The 20390-nt window shown below is 32.2% G+C and overlaps 3 protein-coding genes across 21 annotated transcripts in view; 1 reads left to right on the plus strand and 2 right to left on the minus strand.

The window, feature by feature from the left end:
• The window catches only part of LOC105221396 (cyclin-Q), a 61774-nt gene that overhangs the window by 38395 nt on the left and 2989 nt on the right, over positions 1-20390 (plus strand). The window lies entirely within an intron of this gene.
• LOC105221392 (NADH dehydrogenase [ubiquinone] 1 alpha subcomplex subunit 11) lies at positions 3687-4851 on the minus strand. Its single transcript, XM_011198351.3, has 4 exons — positions 4707-4851; positions 4213-4477; positions 4059-4153; positions 3687-3995 (listed from the first exon to the last, which is right to left on the minus strand). Exons 2-4 carry the CDS (start codon positions 4467-4469, stop codon positions 3850-3852), a joined length of 498 nt encoding a protein of 165 aa, XP_011196653.1. The 5' UTR covers positions 4470-4477; positions 4707-4851; the 3' UTR covers positions 3687-3849.
• On the minus strand, positions 5699-19836 carry Ric-3_1 (Resistance to inhibitors of cholinesterase protein 3). Of its 19 annotated transcripts, none has more exons than XM_029037640.2 (12): positions 19686-19836; positions 16798-17384; positions 16499-16606; positions 14495-14652; positions 12315-12458; positions 12068-12194; positions 11176-11196; positions 10233-10552; positions 7719-7970; positions 7137-7229; positions 6512-6667; positions 5699-6447 (listed from the first exon to the last, which is right to left on the minus strand). In XM_029037640.2, the coding sequence occupies exons 2-12, from the start codon at positions 17000-17002 to the stop codon at positions 6310-6312; spliced, it is 1722 nt and encodes a 573-aa protein (XP_028893473.2). In that variant the 5' UTR covers positions 17003-17384; positions 19686-19836; the 3' UTR covers positions 5699-6309. The 19 variants fall into 19 exon arrangements, 15 of the variants coding, with proteins under 15 accessions (XP_028893473.2, XP_028893480.2, XP_028893477.2 ...); XM_029037647.2 differs by having other exon boundaries at positions 16798-17105; positions 19686-19806; XM_029037644.2 differs by having other exon boundaries at positions 16798-17380; positions 19686-19755.

Consider the following 20390-nt stretch of genomic DNA (forward strand, 5'->3'; position numbering starts at 1 on the left):
ACGGTATATCTAACGATAACAGTAATTTATCAATATATATGTGGCGCTCTGCTATATTTATGTATGTAAGTACAGTGGAGTTTCTCTAATCCACAAAAAAAGTTAGAGAGACTTCGAGTTATAGAAATTTGCATTAAAATATAAATTTTACAAAAAGCTGTAAAATATAGATTTACCCACAGTTTTAGTTATTTACTTTCCATAAAGTTTTATGTACAGACGTTAAAACATGCATTCTGCAAATTTGCTTGTTGCACTTTGCTATTGTTTGGCTCTTGACGTCTGTATCTCATGCCTATGTTACACGATTTATGAAATCTATAAGTGTAATAACATATTTTTTGTTCGTCTCCATACGAATATGCAGACTCCTTTAAAATTGTCCCTTTAAAGTAAAATTTTTAATTTTGACCAGGGCATAAGGTCGAAAAGTTCGATTTATGGAAGGCAATTGGTAAGAAATTCTATTCTTCTATTGCCAATTTAAGAGTTCGAGTTATGGAGAACTCCGAGTTATAGAAGTTTGAGTTATGGAAGCGAATTTGTATGAAATTTGATTTCTAAACGCTAATGCCAAATCAAAAGTTCGAGTTATGGAGATCTTCGATTTCTAGAAATACGAGTTATGGAAGTTCCACTGTATGTGCATGTGACAGTTTAGATGTTTCCATTTCTCCAACTCATTAGTACGGTATTGCCTCTTAAATATGTTTATTGTTTGCTTTTGGCTTTTATTTGTTTTGCTTTGCCATGACACTAGCAAAATCAAAATTTGTTCCAGAAGAAATGAGTTTCAAGTATATTTTTCGTTATAAGTCGCAGCTTCAAGAGCTTAATTATCTTAAAGGCAAACTAACAACATTGCGCCGCTCGAAAAGAAATACAATATGTGCTCTTGAATTTTTACTGCTTATACTTACATAAACGTTTAATTCTTCAATCACAAATATATTGTACGTATGCACAAGTGTACATAATACATTCATACATATGTATGTATAATATAAGTGCATAATATATCCTTCGGGAGCGCGCTGCGTTAAGTTAACCACTGCCCTCTGAACTTTTCGCAGTTCGTTCATAATTTTTGTTGTTTGCATGAAGTTTAGAACTCGCTGTGTTGATATAGGAAATAGTAAGGATAAATATTAAGAAAAGAAAATTCCATAAGTAAAAAACCCTTTCCTCAACATTTCGCTTTGCTGTTCTTGTCTATGGCCAACATATGTAATTTGAGGAATTCACTTTCTTTCGTTCATTGATGTCTGTCATTGACACTGAGTCACTTTAAAGGTATGCCAGTCATAAGATTACAGCTGTCATGTTTCCTGTTCAACGAAAGGTATCCACAGCAAAATAAAGAGTAATACTGAAACTTATTAGTAATATTTAAAAAGTAAATACGCTGCCCTTATTTTGAATTTTAGTTGTTGTTATTTCCATTTTTCTCTTCATTTCTTTATTTACCTTCTCTCACTATTGAAAATTGCTACACTCTGTGTTAATAATGACATGGATCCACCAAATTGTCTACAGCGGCGTTATCAACACATACCATGAATGCACTTTTACGTACAGCACATATGGTGGTGCATTCATTTGTAGATAATGTGTAATAAATGTATATAGTAGTTATATGCATATGTACATCTGTATACTTTTCATTCCCTGCTTTGTGTGTTACCATTTCTGTCTTCCACTTGTTTTTTATCATCCAATCAACATTTCACTTCTTCGTATATGTATATGTATGTATATAATGCTATTTTTTAGTGATTACACCGATTGTCATAGTAACTGTGGCATCATAGCTTTGCCAAGTGAATATCAACATTTGATTAACAATGCATTGCATTTGTAGTTCTCCTCATTTATAAGGTGTATTTGTGTATTCGATTTTCTTTTGGCAGACACATTTTTCATACAGTCATATCTGTTGCACGAATCTCTTCGATGTAGGCAGCTAAATACAGTCGCCGCTCCACATTACTTCCTACTCATTCTCTCTCCCTCAGTCTTCGACTGCCACCAGACTTACCTTTTTGCTCTGTACTCCTCCGGTGAAGCAAGATTGATGGGCTTTGTTAAAACCTTTCGAGTATATCTTACATTTCTTCATTATTTTGTTGACATGCATTGCCCATTGTGAGTGTCAACTTGTTGGACAACCAACAGGCACAGACTGCAATACCAATCGGGTGTGCCATGACTCGTATTTTCCAGACATTTAGAAATTATTCACATTTCCATATGTCTTGCGATATGTTATGATCTATATGTTAATTTTTTCTAGAAAACATTATTGTTATAAGTATGTTAGTTTCTGCTTCGTGGTAAATGAATTCGTATAATACGTTTTAATTGTAAACTTGGAACTTGTCGTCTATGAAATTCTGGAGTGACATTAGTTACACTGAAATAATTGCATATAGCATTGTTTACCAATTGCGAAATGATACTACAAACTACTTTTTAAATCATTTTGAGAAATTTGGTTAAAACGGAAGATAATCTAAATATGATGCAACACAAAAGATTTAAGGCCAAAACTTGTTAGTCGAATATAGGAAGTGAGAGCAATAAGTTGTATCTATCGGTGCTAAATGCGCTTCTTTTCATATAAAGTCTTAATCTTAAATAATAATAATTAGCAAAACCATGCAGATATTTATGAGCATGAAACTCATCATCATTGTCTTAAACCCGGTTTGCACTCGATGTATCAAACAAGAAACACCTCTGCACTTCGTACTCACTTACCACACGGATGCTGCGCCAAGCAAGTGTTGTCTCTTAACTCGATGTATGTTCATGTCTGAGTCCATGCTTACCGTTTTTTTTTCTTGTTGCCGAAGGGGGAATCTTGCATAGATACTGCTACTTTGCAGTAGCAATATGCACGATTCGTACTGTCCGCACCTATACCTTATTCTGACGCCCAGTCTGTATTACCTACTGTTCTGGACCTACGAACTAAACCCTAACTCCGTCTCCTGTAGCTTTACTGTGGCCCTGAGGGACCGCCGTTAGTCATTTCATCACAGGGCAAACGTAACCTGTGGGCTCACGTCATTAACGCGCTATTCGCTACTCTATGTTCTTTCCTTCTTAGCTGTTCTGCTCTATTCAAATCATGGAGTACCATGGCTGACATCTTCTCAATTATATTCCACACATTCCATGCTTACTGTTGAACTTTACATATGTACATACATATATGTACGATACGTACAAGTACAAGTTAAATTATTTTAAAGCTGTGTATAATCCGTATATATGTATGAATGTATGTACATGCGTGTAATTAAATTGAATGCTTTTGCACACACAATACATACAAATGTGTCAGTTACATACATAAATACATATGCACATACATACATACGTGTGCAAGCAATCTCAACAACAACTCCGGCTCCAGTTTGTCATTTTTATACTGTCGCAACATGTTGCTATATAGGTAAAATAGGCTGGTTTACCTATTGGTTATTTGCAACACGACACCGAGATAGATATATGTATGTATACATATATGTACACATGGATCACACATGGATATCGCATCAGTAGCTTCCAATCTGTGCAATAAATATTTTTGTGTATGATATAAAACTATTCAGAATTCAAAATTAAATTCCCAATGAGCTCATTATAAGGATCTTGTGGAAAATAAACATCAAATAATGTCACATTGAAATATACAATTTTAGATATGTATTCGGTACACTTACAAGGAATTTAGTAAGTATTCACTCCTAATTTGTTTCTCTTAATACACATAGTTGTGAGATTTTACAACATTTAAATTAGATGTTTTTCGTTTATATTTCTTTAGATATATTTTTATTTTTAATTTTCAACGGAACGTTTGGCAGGGTCTTTCATTAGAGTAAAGTCATGAAGAACACCATTTAATGAGCCTTGTTGATGTTTGATTGGTGGAAAGAATTCCCAGCCTTCTTCCTTTGATAGTTTCTTCACAGCACCTGCCATACCTATATACACAAAATTATGTATTCATTAATTATTAAAAAAAAATTCAAAATTATTTTACTTACCAAAGAAAAGACCTGCAACGAGACCGGCAACATGATTCCGTCTCCACGCACCGTACACTGCACCAGCGGCAAATCCACCAAGAAAATAATTTAATCTGAAATTAAATTAGTATATTATAATTTCATTTAAGCAATTATCCAATTCTGTTATTACTTGTCATCCTTGCCGCGTACATTTGTCGAAATCAAAGTGGTCAATGTGAACGCAGTTGCCATGCCCATCATTGGACCAGTGTTATATGCAAATCGAGCTATTGTTGGCAGGTAACCTTGCGTTTTGGATAACATCAGTACATCGAATGTTGACCAAGCGAGACCGGTGCCAATAGCATATTTATTGGTGGCTACTATTTTTCCAAACGCATCCTCCCCGTCAGGATAATCGTAATATTGTGATTTGAGGAACGACATAATAAATGCTTAAAGAAATACATACAAAAATTATATATATTGAACATATGCCTTTGGTTATCGAAATATTTTGATTCACATTATGCTTTGGGCACTATATCTGGCCAGTTAAAGAAACATATTGTTGCATGCAAAGGAAATGCCAATGTTGCACTACTTGCATTGTAGTAGATAGTATTATGGCAATATTTTTTAATATAATATTAACAATTTTAAGCACAAATATGATTTACTCACAATTTTACGTAATTTCCTTACGAAAACAGTTGCAGTCGTACCAAAGAAGAATTTGACAAGCAAACAGCTGTTTTTAATTGGAGAATAGTGTGGCCACATTTTTTAAATTAATTTTATTTTAACAATTACGGAGAGAAATTAATTGAAGGAAAGGGTTTTATGCTATGCATGCTTTGACGGATGTATTCTAATTTGGGAGATATCAAGTGAATATAATTTTAATTTTTTTTATCTTTTTATTTCATTAGTTTAAATTAAATAAATATATAAATTCCTAAAATTAATAAAACAATTTCTTTAATAATTAATATCAATGGAGATAAAAAAAATACTTACATTTGAGAATTTCTAATAATAATTAGAAGTTTAGGCGTCAAGTACGAGTACGAGTATACTTGCAATTCTCACAAAATCCGATTCTACACTACCTGAATTGATCCGGATTTATCCAGTCAATCTTATTTTGACGATTTAACCCTGTTTGAATCGGTCAGTTCATGCATTCTTTCACAATTAATTTTTTGTTAATTTTTTGTTAATTTTTTTCTTTTTCTACCAATCTATTTATTATATAGTTTTTTGTACCTGGATTGGGCTGGGAGTGCTGGATCCCGCGTTCAGTTTAGAAAATTCTATTAACTGATGGTACTTATTTACTATAACCATTGCTTTCCAGTGCGAAATAAAACACCGTTATTATTATGTACTAATTATAATCTATTTATATTTGGAGTCTTTTACAAACAAATTTATGTATGGACTGATTTACAGATCATTGCCAAATTGACAAACCACTGGCAAATTAAACTTATGCTGTTTGTGAAAATAATACATGCATACCCTTCAAGATACACAAACATATATAACTTTATTAAGTAATAATTATTAGAATGAACAAAACTTTTATTCAATTAAGAGTATTATTATATTTGATTGTAAAGACTAGATAATAATTTTTATTGTTTCTTCTTGTCTTTAACATATTTAGGATATGAGTTCAATGTTTAGTATGTGTGAGCACACTTTTGGCATTAATGTCACAATTTAATTAATGTTGATATTTGGCATACTAAATGTTTTGAGCATATATGTACAAAAGTACATTTTTTTGATTATTCTGAATAATTACGAGCAAAAATTGATAAAAATGATGGCGATAGGAAGTAAAATCCGAAACGAATAAGTAAAATAACATAGAAGTTTATATTATTATTGAAATTATTTTTAAAAAATTTCCATACAACGGAAGTACACGATTTTCATATTATGACAAATAAACACTTAGCAAATATACATAAGCAGAGTCAAGCATATTCATGCATAATGTAAACTTCTCGGCCTTGGATAAAATGAATGTTCTTAAAAACAGCAATTATCAATACGACTTACAAATATAGAATACACATACAATTCATTCATACAGATTATACAAATCTTATTGAAGTTTGCCAAATTATACATGTACAGAATTCTCTTAATAATTTCTGATTAGGTTTGCATGTATGTATATAATTGAAATGGTATTCTTTCATGACATTTGAAGCAGTTTTGAAATAAATCCAACTTAATGGTTTATTAATTTTATTTAGTCAAGTAATAATTTCTATTTTTCATCATCACCAATTATTTCGATATCATCTGCTAGGGGACTTTCGATTTCCGGCTGATTTTTCTCACCATTGTTTTCCTGATTTGTATCCAAATTGATTAGTGATAATGTCATCTTACTGCTCAACACCACCTGCGGAGTATATTGAAATACAAATAAATTGAGTGCTTCACACTATTATTTTACGTCTATGTACCGCTGGCTCTTCTGGTGAACCATTGAGCTCTCTGTCATAAACTTCCTCAGTTTTAATTTCCGAATCAGTAACTAATATTTGTGACTCGTGCGCCAAAGCACCTTCCAAGTAGATGGATTGTGGTTCAGGCCCCTGAGTATCGTCTTTATCATTGGACTAGTAAATTTGAACAGAAAGTAGTAATATTAATATAAATTAAAAACAATTTTAATTCAATGGAATAAGTTATGCCAATCTTTAAAGCCAAATACTTAAAAATGCGTTATTTGTATGTGCTTTCAAATATTTACTAAATTTATCTATGATTTTTTTAAATTATATTTCATTTTCTAGCTTTTTATAAAATTTCAATTCAAACATCATCTACAATTATAATTCAATATTGAATTGTAGTTTTTTGCCTTATTTTTTCTTATTTAAAAATATGGTTAAAAATTTAATCGCCTAAGTGGACATAAACATTACATTCCAATTGATTCGGTGTTAGATTAAGATAGATACTTGTAATTAAATAAATATCGCTTAATTAAACCAAGATATGGGCGTTTTGATGGTAACTTGGGGGCTTGGTATACATTTGTACAAGCACATTTTTGTTGTATGTAGGATAGCCTGGTGCACTTACATGTTCATGATGCAAAAAGAAAACAGGCGTTGGAGGGCGTCCTGTCCACTTTTGGCCACCCTCACAACTTGCTGTCACCTCCATTCCAAGAACCTAAATAATATTGATAAATTAAAATAAATTACAAATTATAAAAAAAAATACAAAATATAAAAAATATGTAAATTCATTTTCATTTAATTGAAATCTATACTGCTTGGGTAAAATCCAAGACAGATGGGCATAGTCGCTAGAATTGTAAATCAATTATAATTACAATTGCTTCTGGTAAAACTCAAACCACAAAATTAAAATCGAACTTATTTGTTGGTAATTGCATCGGAAAATAATAAAATAACATGAAAACCTAACCTAACGTACTAACTGAATCTAACGATCGTTAGAGTACTTTGTGTATTGTTTCTATTTTCAGCTTTTGAGACCCTACTGGTAATCAAATGGAATGATTTCATTTATTTTTACTAAATTTAATTTATTTATGTTCAGGAAAGTATTTACGCAATTTAACTTATAATACTTAAGTGTTTATAATAGTTTAAAAATGTGATGATGTGTTTTAAATGTTTATAATGAAATACTTACCGCCACTGATCGATCAGCACTGCCTTCCCGTTTCAATCGTTGTTGGATGTTCTTTTGTTCTGCACGGTTATCTACGGTTTTACTAATTGGACTCTGGTTGTCATGCTTATGTTCTCTATCCACGCTAGAGGGGGTTTCATTAATCACAAGGTTTTGCTCGTTCGTTACTTTGTAATCCTCATGTTCCTGCTCAGATTTCGTATGCCCATTGGAAATATCTTCTAAATTCGATATCGGATTTTCGCTTGATTTCTGCGTTCATTAAAAAGGTAAATATTTATGTATATCACAGTTATATGTTCGACTTTATATATGTGTTTTTGTAATTATGTATTTCAACAGACTCGAAAATTTGCAACGAAACCAGTTGAAAAGCAGCGGTTACTTAGCTTTTTCAATTTTGAAAATTTATATGCACCACATATGTATGGTTTAATGCTTAGTGAATTACATGCCAACATGTCTAGTAATATAAATTATATTAAAAACAAAAATAGGGTAAGTAATAAATTACTAACACTATCACGCATTCAAATGAAACAGTTAGTATAGAAACGAGAAATGAGAAAGAACTTAAATAGTATTTAAGAAATGCATTTTGAAGCTTCAAAGGATGTGGTTAGAATAAATAAATTTAATATTCGTAGCAGGTACTTTGAGTACGAAATCAGCGAAAATGGTAGTGAAATAAATTTGTAAATATGAGGGCGGGGCTAACCTTAGGTGTATCTGAAGTCGCATTATTTTCTCGTAATTTTATTTGCTCATCGGCAGCATCAATTAAACCTTGAATTGCTGTTACAACTACTCGTTTTGTTCATGTTTATGTTTTTCAATTTATTGAATTTTTATTGTTTCATAATTTAAACAGGGTTCGAGCACGTGCACCATATGGAAAGAATAATGAAAAAGAAAGTTTTGGTATTTAATTTTTGCTGAAGAGAACATTCTAATAAATGTACTTATACTTATGTATATACATATATTGAAAGTGTATAATGAAGTAATATGAGTAATAGAAATTGCAATTTGAATGATTTGTGGTGAGAAGCGATGATGTATTTCGTCAGAAATAGTCGAGATATAGAGATAGAAGTGTTTTAAAGTAGAATATATATGGAAAATTTTCAAAAACATACCTCATTAGAAAAATAAAAAAAAATCATTTAAAATATGTCCTCTTCTGGATTGGTTCCTTTTTAATCGAATTCAATGCTCTACCAAATTAGATTTTATAAGTTATTTATGAATGAGTTAAGTTATGATATATTTTCAAAATATTTAGAAGTTAGTAGTGTTGCTGGAATCATGCAGTTACACAACATATTGAAGTTTATTAGCATGCCGTGGGTTTAGGAGAAATTCGGTAAGATACGATAGATAGGCCAGGTCGCGCGAATTAATGGTACTCGTATATCAGATAGAGGGCAAGATAAAACATTCGAGTTAGAATGGCTTATTGACACATACATAGTAGAAGCGTAAACTCTGTTACACGATTTCATCATATTTTCATCCAACATGTGGATTATTTTCAAAGGGTGCCATTCAATTTGTTAATTGGTCGTTGACTGATTAAGGAGTTGCTGCACAACTTCGGGACCAACAAGGTGCATCGTATATATGTATATACATAAATAAGTCAGTTTGAAATTGAAATCAAGAAGTTATGAATGAAAGAAAAAATTCACATATATCTATTTGCTAGTACTTAGGTTGGTGATGTGTTGGCGTTAGAGCTGACATTTAGATGATTTTCGTTCTTAACTTGATTCGTTGTGAAGATTCTAATGCATTTTACTCTTTATAAATTGTATTGCGATCATCTTGAAATGAACATATGAATAAAACGTAATAAAATTTACAAATTATTAACTAAACTAACATAACTTTGCTTTGTTTAGACGATATTTATAAAAATATAATTTCTTATAAATCAACTTAAAATATACATATGTATATACGACTAAATAAATTTTCAAATATTAACAAAATATTTGTTGAAGTTGTCTTTTTATTGGGTGACAGATATGGATAATATACTTAAATTAAACAGTCACACTTCCTCATTTTGATATCGAAGGATTCTTCTTTTATGGGTCTAACATCTACTGAAACAATGTGCCACAGCTATTTACGTTTTTAGCCCACCCTTGGATATTGTTTGAAACGATTTTTTTATTATTCAGAGATAAAAGTAGTCGTTATATGCTGCTTTCAATAGATATCTTTTTATATTACTATGCATGTTTGTATATGTGTGTGCATAGATATTGCAGATTGCAAATCTTGTACTTTATTCTAGAATATTTAATTTTTATAAAGCACAACTTCAACATATATTAATTCCATCCATCATTTTACTCTCTAGGAAATTAATTAACTGAAGACCACAAGTACTTGTACATTTGTATGCTGGTATTAATGAATTTATGCAAATTTTGTAGAAATATCGTTTGCTTGAAAAACAAAAATCAGTAAGTATGTATGTGTTTTGGGGAACGACTATCTAACCTTAGCTTCGTATTGATCTGAGTTCATTTCTGCGATCAATTTTGCCATCGCCTTCTCGGTATCCTCAAGCTTTTTGCGCAATTTCTCAATTTCCATCAATTGTTCGGTTTCCTTGCTGGGTCCGCTCATAAAGCTTCCACCAATGCCAGCGCCACTGCCAACACCACCAAAACTGTTGGGTACGCCATGGCTATGTTGCTTCAGCTGCGTCGACAGGATGGAAGCCGCCGTGGCAGTTGCCAAACTTGCATTGTAAAGCTCGCTGCCACTTGCAACACCACCGCCACCACTACCGCTGATGTGTTCATGTGGTTTCGACCCTAGAATGTTATTGGTTTCGGTATTTGGTTTCAGTGTATTCATTGACAACACTACATTACTACACTTTTAAATTCGGGTTTCTCATACTATAATAACTTATTAAAATCATAAGTGAATTCAAAATGATTAGACGACAAAATCGATGTAAGCGTTCAGAGCTACAAATACTCTACAAATGCATGTTTTTGCAAGCAACAACGTGGATAAGGTGTTTATGTAACTGGATGAAGGTAATAGGGTAGCTTAAGTATAGTACGTACATGTATGTATGTATGTTTATAATATAATTTGTGTGGGTTTCTGTGTTATTACAACATCATAATACTTCACAATAATAAATGTTGGATGCTGGCGTAAGGGCGTAATAGGCTTTTGTGTGAATAAATAATAATAATGAATAAAAATCTATCCTATACAGTTTTTTGTGTTAAGAAATGCCAATAAATATTTAATGAGTAAAAGTATATTTTTTAAGCTCACAGAAAAGTAGGACATATTTTAAAATGATTGAGATAAAAATTGCTTTTAATTCAAATAAAATCATAAGTATGCGATTGTAATGATTCTTAATATACATATGTATGTAACTTATACTCGCAATGAGTTCGCAAAATTTGCTTACTTGCTTGATGTTCTCGCCACCCTGATTTATAATTTAACACGAAGATAAATAAGTTGAATTTGTTTGGCATACATTTTAAAAGATTATTTATATACTATGTACATATGCCTTCAATAATGTAAATATGAATCATTCCGTCACTAAGAAAAACACGCCAACACACATGTGTATGTAGGCGCGTATTTATGTAATTTCCTATTGATTGAATTATTAAAGCCTCAACCATCACATGTTTTTTGTTATACCCATTATCTAACAAACTAAAAAGTTCACTTGATTACAATTACAGTCACATCAGCTCTTTGATATTTCCTGACTTTATGGTATTGATTGAAAAGCCTTAACTACGTTTCTAATATAATTTTTTTTTATTTTATAATTAAATGTGTGCTTGGAACTATTAGCGAATGGAATTGTGAATCTAAAAAATGAAAAATTACAGAATTTCGACGACTATAACAACAGTTATATTCAGATTATATATATATTTCTGGTCCCACGCTGGTATAGATCGCGTAATTGAAAGAAATGACACACATAAGACTCCTTTTTTGTTGTGAAACCAATAGTAAAATTTTAATATATGTTTATAATATCGATTTGTGGAAATGGTTCTTTTTCTTTTCTTAATTTTTTTAATAGCAAAGTGGATAGACCGTAGGCTAAATCTGTTGTTCTCACAAATTTCATTATTTCTGATACAAGTATATGTACTACAGAATTCCGTAAGATGAGCCAAACTATTACGAGTTTATTAGAAAAATTTTCCAAATCGTTTTCTGAGGAATCTTCCCTTGAAGGTTCACACACACAATTTAATGAATATATCGCAGTGTTTTAGAAAAAATATATCTCACTATATGAGTTACTTATTAACATGAAAATAACTCACCTAGTTTAGAATTGTTGACTTCGTCGACATGTTTGCCATTTTCTTGACCAAACACTTCTTTTCTAAAGTCGGGATTTGTTGGCATGGGTCCATAGGGCGCATTGGGTGTAGGCCGCTTGAATACTATCTGCGAAAGCAAAATAAAATAACGACATAATTTGAGAATATTTGAAGGTAAATCCTGTGTATAAAACAACAAATGATCCCTAACTTTTACTTTATACTTTTTTATATACACTTTTTTTACCTTCATAATGGTGTAACCGAAGAAGACTATTATCCCAATTGTATAAAGTGGCATTATGAAGCCCATACTATTCCCAGCACGAGCCTGCGGTTGATGCATAGATCCGGCGCCCATGGGTGGACGCATTCCGGGAATAGGACCAGGCTAAATTAATTAAATTATAGGTATAACATTTTATTTACAATTTTGAAATTTTTTTGTTAATTCGATTGTAAAATTATTTACTACATATATTTGTAATTGCATTAACCAATCGAAAGCAAAACTACATTCAGTATGGACTGAGAGAGTATTAAATATTACTACATTACATGCATACATATACATCTATGTATGTATAATACATACATACAAGTTTTTGTGTAAATGCATTGTATATATGTATGTATGTACCATATGAATTCATGTGTGAATAAATGTTTTAGTAAATTTGGCTGCGTGCTTGCAACGTATGTAAAAATGTAAAATATATGTAAGAATGAAAACAAAACGAACAGGTAAGGAAAGGCTAAGTTCGGTTGTGACCGTACATTTTATAGTCTCGCAATTTATTTATATAATATTATTAATATTGACCCACATATTCGTTATATATATGGTATAAAGTCCAATGAAAGTTGGAAACCCTAATATTAGGTTAGAAGCATCGAGGTCCTCATGTACGATATATAGGGGTCCGATTTCGGCGATTTTTTGAAAGGGGCTGCCACACTATGCAGTATTTATGCGAAGTTCTGTTCCTATATCTTCTCTAGTGCTTACTTTACTTATTGTAAAGTAAACGATTAAGATTAGCTTCAAAGTTCTGGTATTTAGAAAGTAGGCGTGGTTGTGAACCGATTTGGCCTATTTTCACAAAATATCATTGCGATGCAAGGAAAATATTACAAACCAAATATCATTGATATTCGGAGTTTCGGAGATATGGTTTTTGACCCATAAGTGGGCGGAGCCACACCCACTTAAAATTTTGTATACCAATTTGGGTGGAGCCCTTCTAAACCTTCTTGATAATGAAATTTAAGATTTCTGGTGTTCTCACTTCCTGAATTAAAGCATTTTAGTAGTTTTCAACACAACATTTGCATGGGAGGTGGGCGTGGTTATAATCCGAGTTCCTCCATTTTTGGACTGTATAAGGTAGTATCGAAAAGAAACGGTTCTAGAAAGTTTGGTTGATATAGTTTAAGTAGTTTACGAGATATGTACAAAAAACTTAGTCGGGGCAGGACCACTCCCACTTCTCCAAATATGCCCCTTCATAGTGCGATCCTTTGTGTTGATTTTATTTCCATAGCTTTATTTATGGCTTAGTTATGGCACTTTATGTGTTTGCGGTTTTCGCCATTTTGTGGGCTTGGCAGTTGTCCGATTTTGCCCATCTCCGAAAGCAACCTTCCTATGGTGCCAAGAAAGAAGTGTGCCAAGTTTCGTCAAGATATCTTAGTTTTAACTCAAGTTACAGCTTTCACAGACGGACGGACAGACAGACATCCGGATTTGAACTCCACTCTTCACACTGATCACTTTGGTATATATAACCCTATATCTAACTCGTTTAGTTTTGGGTGTTACAAACAACCGTTATGTGAACAAAACTATAATATTCTCTTAGCATCTTTGTTGTGAGAGTATAAAAATGAAATGATCTTGAAAGAGAAAGGCGAAAGTTAGAGCACATATATGTACATACATAGATACATACGTAAAATGCGAACAGAAGCGTACAGTAGTATTTTGACCGTGAATTTTTCAATTTTCACTCAGAGTCCATATCGCTACACATACGCGAACATTGTTGGTATGCTTGATATATATACCTACATATACATATACATATAATAATATTCATATGCTATTATTCATGAAAATTCTTATTGGAACTTTAATGTCTGAGTGGGCGATAGAGTTATATGTTTATTCAAAGCACAAGGGAAATAAATGCCGTCTCTGACTAATTCCAGGGTGTTGTACTCGAAAATTCACTAAGTCGAGAAAAGTTTAAATTTTATGAGAAAATACTTATTCAAATTTTGAGTATACATATACATACGTGTGTATGCATGTACGTATAGGATTTTTCAGTAATAAAGAGGGTCAGGATCAGGATTTAGGAGCAGTACGTTGTGGGTAGAAAGCGTCACGACATATCTTTCAAGACGTATGCATATTATACTCACGCGGCCATCAATGATACGTGGCGGTGGGTTGCTGGCTGATCCTTTGCGCTCCAAAATTGGCACTGTTGGTGTAGTTGCAGGTATAGCTCGTCCCCGTTCTCGCATCGCCTGATAGATGGATTCGGGATGTAAATGTGCTGGACGTTCTTGCCTTAAACCTAGATGATAATTACTTATTAATTGATGATTACCAATATATTTATGTACATATTTTCTAAACCATGAATTAGTGTTGTGATGAAAATCTTAATTAAAACATATTAAGGCTAATTAAATGTTTAATATTGTCAGAGTTATGCTATACACATATGTACATATGTACTTATCAACAATGTACGGTAAATTACTAATATGTTAATTAAATTTAGCAAAAAAAGGAAATGCCTTAAATGGTCATTCAATATTAATCGATGTTAGTTTGAAGGCGATGTTTTAGTTAAAATCAGTACTATTTTAGTATCCGAACAAAATGTTTTGGTTTAAGTAAAGACCTCTAAATCTATATATATATGTATATAAAAATGTGAAGTTGTTTATCCAGGATTGCCGTCTAAACTACTGAACCGATTTTAATGAAATTTTGTACACGTCTGCTGTTTGGTCCAACTTAACAGATGGGATAGTTTATATTTCAAAATTTAATCAGAATGTATATATTGTATAAATCATCTAAATATACAGATTACGTAATAGTAATATACATTCATAGTAACATACTCCGGTAAAGTTGTTTAAAGTGTAGAAAAAACGTTAAATTCGGCTGTACCGAAGCTAATATACCCTTCACAAGTGCATTTCTTTTAGTAACTATGTGTTTAAGCAAATCTAAAGACGTAAGAAAAAGTAAGTAAAAAGAAAAGAAAACATTTTACTAATTCTTTTTAGCCGGGTTGTTTGCTAGAAACATTAAAGTTATATAGTTAACCGATCTGAACAATTTCTTCCATTATTACCTTAAGCAGTAATCCATGTCAAATTTCGTGAAGATACCACGTCAAATGCGAAAATTTTCCATACAAGCCATTGATTCCGACAGTTCGGTTTGTATGGCAGCTATATGCTATAGTGAACCGATCTGAACAATTTTTTCGGAGATTAAATTATTTCTATGAACAATAACTCACACTAAATTACAAGCCCTTGATTCCGATCGTTCAGTTTGTATGGCAGCTATATGATATAGTGGTCCGATATCGGCAGTTCCGACAAATGAGCAGCTGCTTGAAGAAGAAATAACGTCTGCAAAATTTCAAAACGATATCTTAAAAACTGAAGGACTAGTTCGTATATATACAGACAGACGGACGGACAGACAGACATGGCTAAATCGACTCAGTTCAACATACTGATCATTTATATATATACTTTATAGGGCCTCCGACGCTTCCTTCTGGGTGTTACAAACTTCGTGACAAACTTAATATACCCTATTCAGGGTATAAATATATTTCTTGGTAAGAGAGACGAAATGCACCATTCTTCCTGTGGAATGAATTTATAATTTACTGTTATCAAGGCTTTAGATCATTATACATAAACATACATATAATACAAAAAAATCTACAGTGTCATTCTCACTGTACGAATAGATAGATTTACATGTAAAATTAGATCTTTTAACCGTGTAAAAAGGAGATCAAGTTTAGTGAAAAACAACAATTTTGAGGAAGTATCATTGATATTTGGCTGGAGCGAGGTGTATATGTAAGCATAAATATATACAAGCTACCTGTCTTAACAGGCCTAACATTAATACGAGATTTACTATATTCACCCAAAGCACACATCTAAACGATAATATTCCGAAACAAGGACATCAAGGATACTATGATCTTCTTAAATTATATTAGTAATTCATAAATTTAAAACTGATTAATAATGCAACAACTAATTTAGTAAGCGTCAACCATTTTCTTGTTGGAATTAGAATTCCACGCATATAATTATTTCATTTTTTAGTTATGTTAAATGAAAATATTTTGTTAAAATATGAAGAAACCATACTCATCTCTCCGGTATATAAATTCAGTTGCTTGCGGTACAATTGTGGACCGATTTCTGCTGGAGTTTCATTCAGAAATTTATCTCTGTCAATAACAACATCACAACAACCTGAATATTGATAAACAACATAGCACGCACAATTTTACAACGGATTTACGTTTTCCCATACAAAAGAAAAAAATTTAAAATAATACACATATAAATAAATTATAAATTATAAATTGAAATAATGAAACGAAAATTGACAAACATGGGCATACGCATAACTGTAAGTTTAGGTCCCCTCATTATCTACATACCTCCCGGTCCGCGTTGATCCTTCAAATTTCCACTTTTTGCCGGCACATTGTTACCGAACATCATAGGGTGGAATACCTTCGGCCAAATTATCGCAATGCAGCCAACCACTGTCACAATTATAATGGCGGTTTTTTTAGGACTGAGCCCATCCTGCATTTGGAAAGGATGACTAGACTGCATTCGTTGTGAACGCGTTTGTTGCATTTTTCTTTTTTGGTTATTCGATTTTGACGGCTTCCAAAAAGTATATTGAATATATATCCGTGTATGTGTATGTATTTTATTTTTTTATGAATTTGTCAATAAGCTATACATACATATGTATATATATAGATAATACTATTTTTTGTTTTTGAATTATCTTACTAATTTATTTATTTTTGTTTAAGTTTTTATTATGTTTTCTCATTTATTTATAACTAATTTATTACTATTCGTTGATTAGTTATATGTAGTTAAATTAATTAGGATTTCGGAATTTTCGAGTGTTATATCCTTTCAAAGTGATAATTTTATGGCGCCCGCTTGATAACAGAATGTTCCATTATTTCTGGCAAAATTTTTTAATTTCACTTGGCATTTCTATCTGAAAAATACACGATTATTTAATTATTTTGTATTTGATGCTTTCCCAATTGTCCATATAGACCACAATTTGTTCCCTAATGCCAGAATAATATACATACATATATTTGCATCGTTGTAATAGATAAGGAGTAGATTGAGTTTGAAACTTGTCACAAAAAAAAAAAGAATTTTTGGATATTGCTACCTGGAACATCCTTTGCCAAGCAAAAAGTAATAATAAAATGAACAATACTAAATTGAAATACATAATAATAATACAAACTAATATTATATTTGAAATGAATCGAATGATTGAACTGGTTTGAGTCAATTTGCGGTGCAGGGCATATGCATCTTCGACGTCATCCAATGAAAGTATTTATTTTGTATACATATCGCTAGATGTTCCTCAGAGAAACTCCACTCATATGAGTTGTGTGTTTCCGGTATTCAATAGTTTAAGCGGAAGAAAGGATGATCGGTTTTTGAGGGCCTTCTTCATGTCAGAAAAAGGCTTCTCATGTTGGGACCGTCGATACATAACTTGTGAGCATAATATGTACACATGCAACTCCCAAATATGGCCCAATGTGCCATGTTATTGGTTCATAATAAAATGCATATCCTTTTAAGCTAAAGTTAGAATGCATCAAAATATAAAACTACACCTATTATCTGTAATAAGTGTGGTAGATAGTCCGTGCTGTCTTCTCTAATCATTTTCAATGCAATAAATTTGATATATACAATAATGTAACGGGTGATTTTTTTGAGGTTAGGATTTTCATGCATTAGTATTTGACAGATCACGTGGGATTTCAGACATGGTGTCAAAGAGAAAGATGCTCAGTATGCTTTGACATTTCATCATGAATAGACTTACTAACGAGCAACGCTTGCAAATCATTGAATTTTATTACCAAAATCAGTGTTCGGTTCGAAATGTGTTTATCGACAAATTTTGTTCAGCGATGAGGCTCATTTCTGGTTGAATGGCTACGTAAATAAGCAAAATTGCCGCATTTGGGGTGAAGAGCAACCAGAAGCCGTTCAAGAACTGCCCATGCATCCCGAAAAATGCACTGTTTGGTGTGGTTTGTACGCTGGTGGAATCATTGGACCGTATTTTTTCAAAGATGCTGTTGGACGCAACGTTACGGTGAATGGCGATCGCTATCGTTCGATGCTAACAAACTTTTTGTTGCCAAAAATGGAAGAACTGAACTTGGTTGACATGTGGTTTCAACAAGATGGCGCTACATGCCACACAGCTCGCGATTCTATGGCCATTTTGAGGGAAAACTTCGGAGAACAATTCATCTCAAGAAATGGACCCGTAAGTTGGCCACCAAGATCATGCGATTTAACGCCTTTAGACTATTTTTTGTGGGGCTACGTCAAGTCTAAAGTCTACAGAAATAAGCCAGCAACTATTCCAGCTTTGGAAGACAACATTTCCGAAGAAATTCGGGCTATTCCGGCCGAAATGCTCGAAAAAGTTGCCCAAAATTGGACTTTCCGAATGGACCACCTAAGACGCAGCCGCGGTCAACATTTAAATGAAATTATCTTCAAAAAGTAAATGTCATGAACCAATCTAACGTTTCAAATAAAGAACCGATGAGATTTTGCAAATTTTATGCGTTTTTTTTTTTAAAAAGTTATCAAGCTCTTAAAAAATCACCCTTTACATACATATGTATGTGCATATATTGAAGTATTCACACTGTTTTCTTATTACACATTAATACTTTTTATATCCGTTGGTACATGTCTGGACATCCAAATGTATACTTGATTCACTTCATTTGTACTTTTATATTAATTTCGATGCAATATAATTAAATGTTTAATTTATGTATTCATGTCATATATACCACATACATATATACTCATTTCAATTTATTATTACATAAAATTTTGCGATCCGCACTGCGTTTTGTGACTAAAAACATATTCTCCCCGTAATTAGTTATTTTTAGCTCACATCTTGAGCATTTCAGAAATTAAAAATTTTCAGAATTTGTTCCACAAAGCTAACGAGCCAAAATATACACATACATACATACATATATACGTATGTATTAGTATGTACACATATGTATGATAACATATATCCTAAAATTTCTTTCAAAAAAAAAATCTTAACAATTCGCATTTTAGTTTCCGTATAATTATAATGTGCTTATACCGTTGCTTTAATTGATATTGTATTTGATATTAATATTATTTAGTTTACTATCACTTTATCACTTAATTTAAACGTATTCCATTATTTATACATTTAGATACATTAACAGTTTTTAAATGTTTTTCGAACCTTCGTTAAAATCGATGCTCACGTTCGATCTAGTCAAGTAAATCTCGGAGACTATTTCGACGGCGAAATTGTGTCTTCAATGTGAAAACTTTTAGCACCACAACCACCATCAACTGTGCAAATTGTGTATATACATATGTATGTACATACATATGTACTTTCGCATACGTATACACCATCTTTTACACCAGTCACAATCCATCGTTTTCTTAGTCAATGACGTCTATTGCATTTGAGTTCGTGAGCAATATTTTTAGGAAAATTGTCGTGGATTGTCTGCTGCTGTTTTTCCGTGCACTACAGTTTGTTGTTGCAACTTAAGACAATACACATATACATACCTATACACAAAAGCCTTTTCATAATCATATCATGCCAGTTTTCCACTTAACACATTCTCTCTTGCGATTTTCTACCGTTCACTTTGGCGCTCAATATATGTACATATGTATGTAAACACACACATATACTTGCCTTCCTGAATACATGAATAATTTGCAAGCAAAACTTGCCCACAAATACTCGGATATTCTCAAGATGTTTTCATATATGTACATATGTAGAGACATTAAAGCTGTTGTTTACATTTTTGCACTGCACTTGACCAATCTTGAAAATGCAAAAGCAACAGTAGTAACAACTCGGCATTTATTATATTCGGAGAAGATTACCACGTTCACATACGGTGCAGCAAAAGTTCCATAA

This window comes from Zeugodacus cucurbitae, chromosome 6, assembly GCF_028554725.1.
Source record: "Zeugodacus cucurbitae isolate PBARC_wt_2022May chromosome 6, idZeuCucr1.2, whole genome shotgun sequence".
NCBI classification, from domain to species: domain Eukaryota; kingdom Metazoa; phylum Arthropoda; class Insecta; order Diptera; family Tephritidae; genus Zeugodacus; species Zeugodacus cucurbitae.

Coding starts and splice junctions, on each gene's coding strand:
- LOC105221392 (XM_011198351.3), bottom strand. CDS start 4,469: ATGTCGTTCCTCAAATCACAATATTACGATTATCCTGACGGGGAGGAT. Junction 4,154..4,212: donor GTACGCGGCAAGGATGACAA/GTAATAACAGAA, acceptor ATTTAATTTCAG/ATTAAATTATTTTCTTGGTG. Junction 3,996..4,058: donor CGTTGCAGGTCTTTTCTTTG/GTAAGTAAAATA, acceptor TTGTGTATATAG/GTATGGCAGGTGCTGTGAAG.
- Ric-3_1 (XM_029037640.2), bottom strand. CDS start 17,002: ATGCAACAAACGCGTTCACAACGAATGCAGTCTAGTCATCCTTTCCAA. Junction 12,195..12,314: donor TCGGTTACACCATTATGAAG/GTAAAAAAAGTG, acceptor TTGCTTTCGCAG/ATAGTATTCAAGCGGCCTAC. Junction 6,448..6,511: donor GTTCACCAGAAGAGCCAGCG/GTACATAGACGT, acceptor TATACTCCGCAG/GTGGTGTTGAGCAGTAAGAT.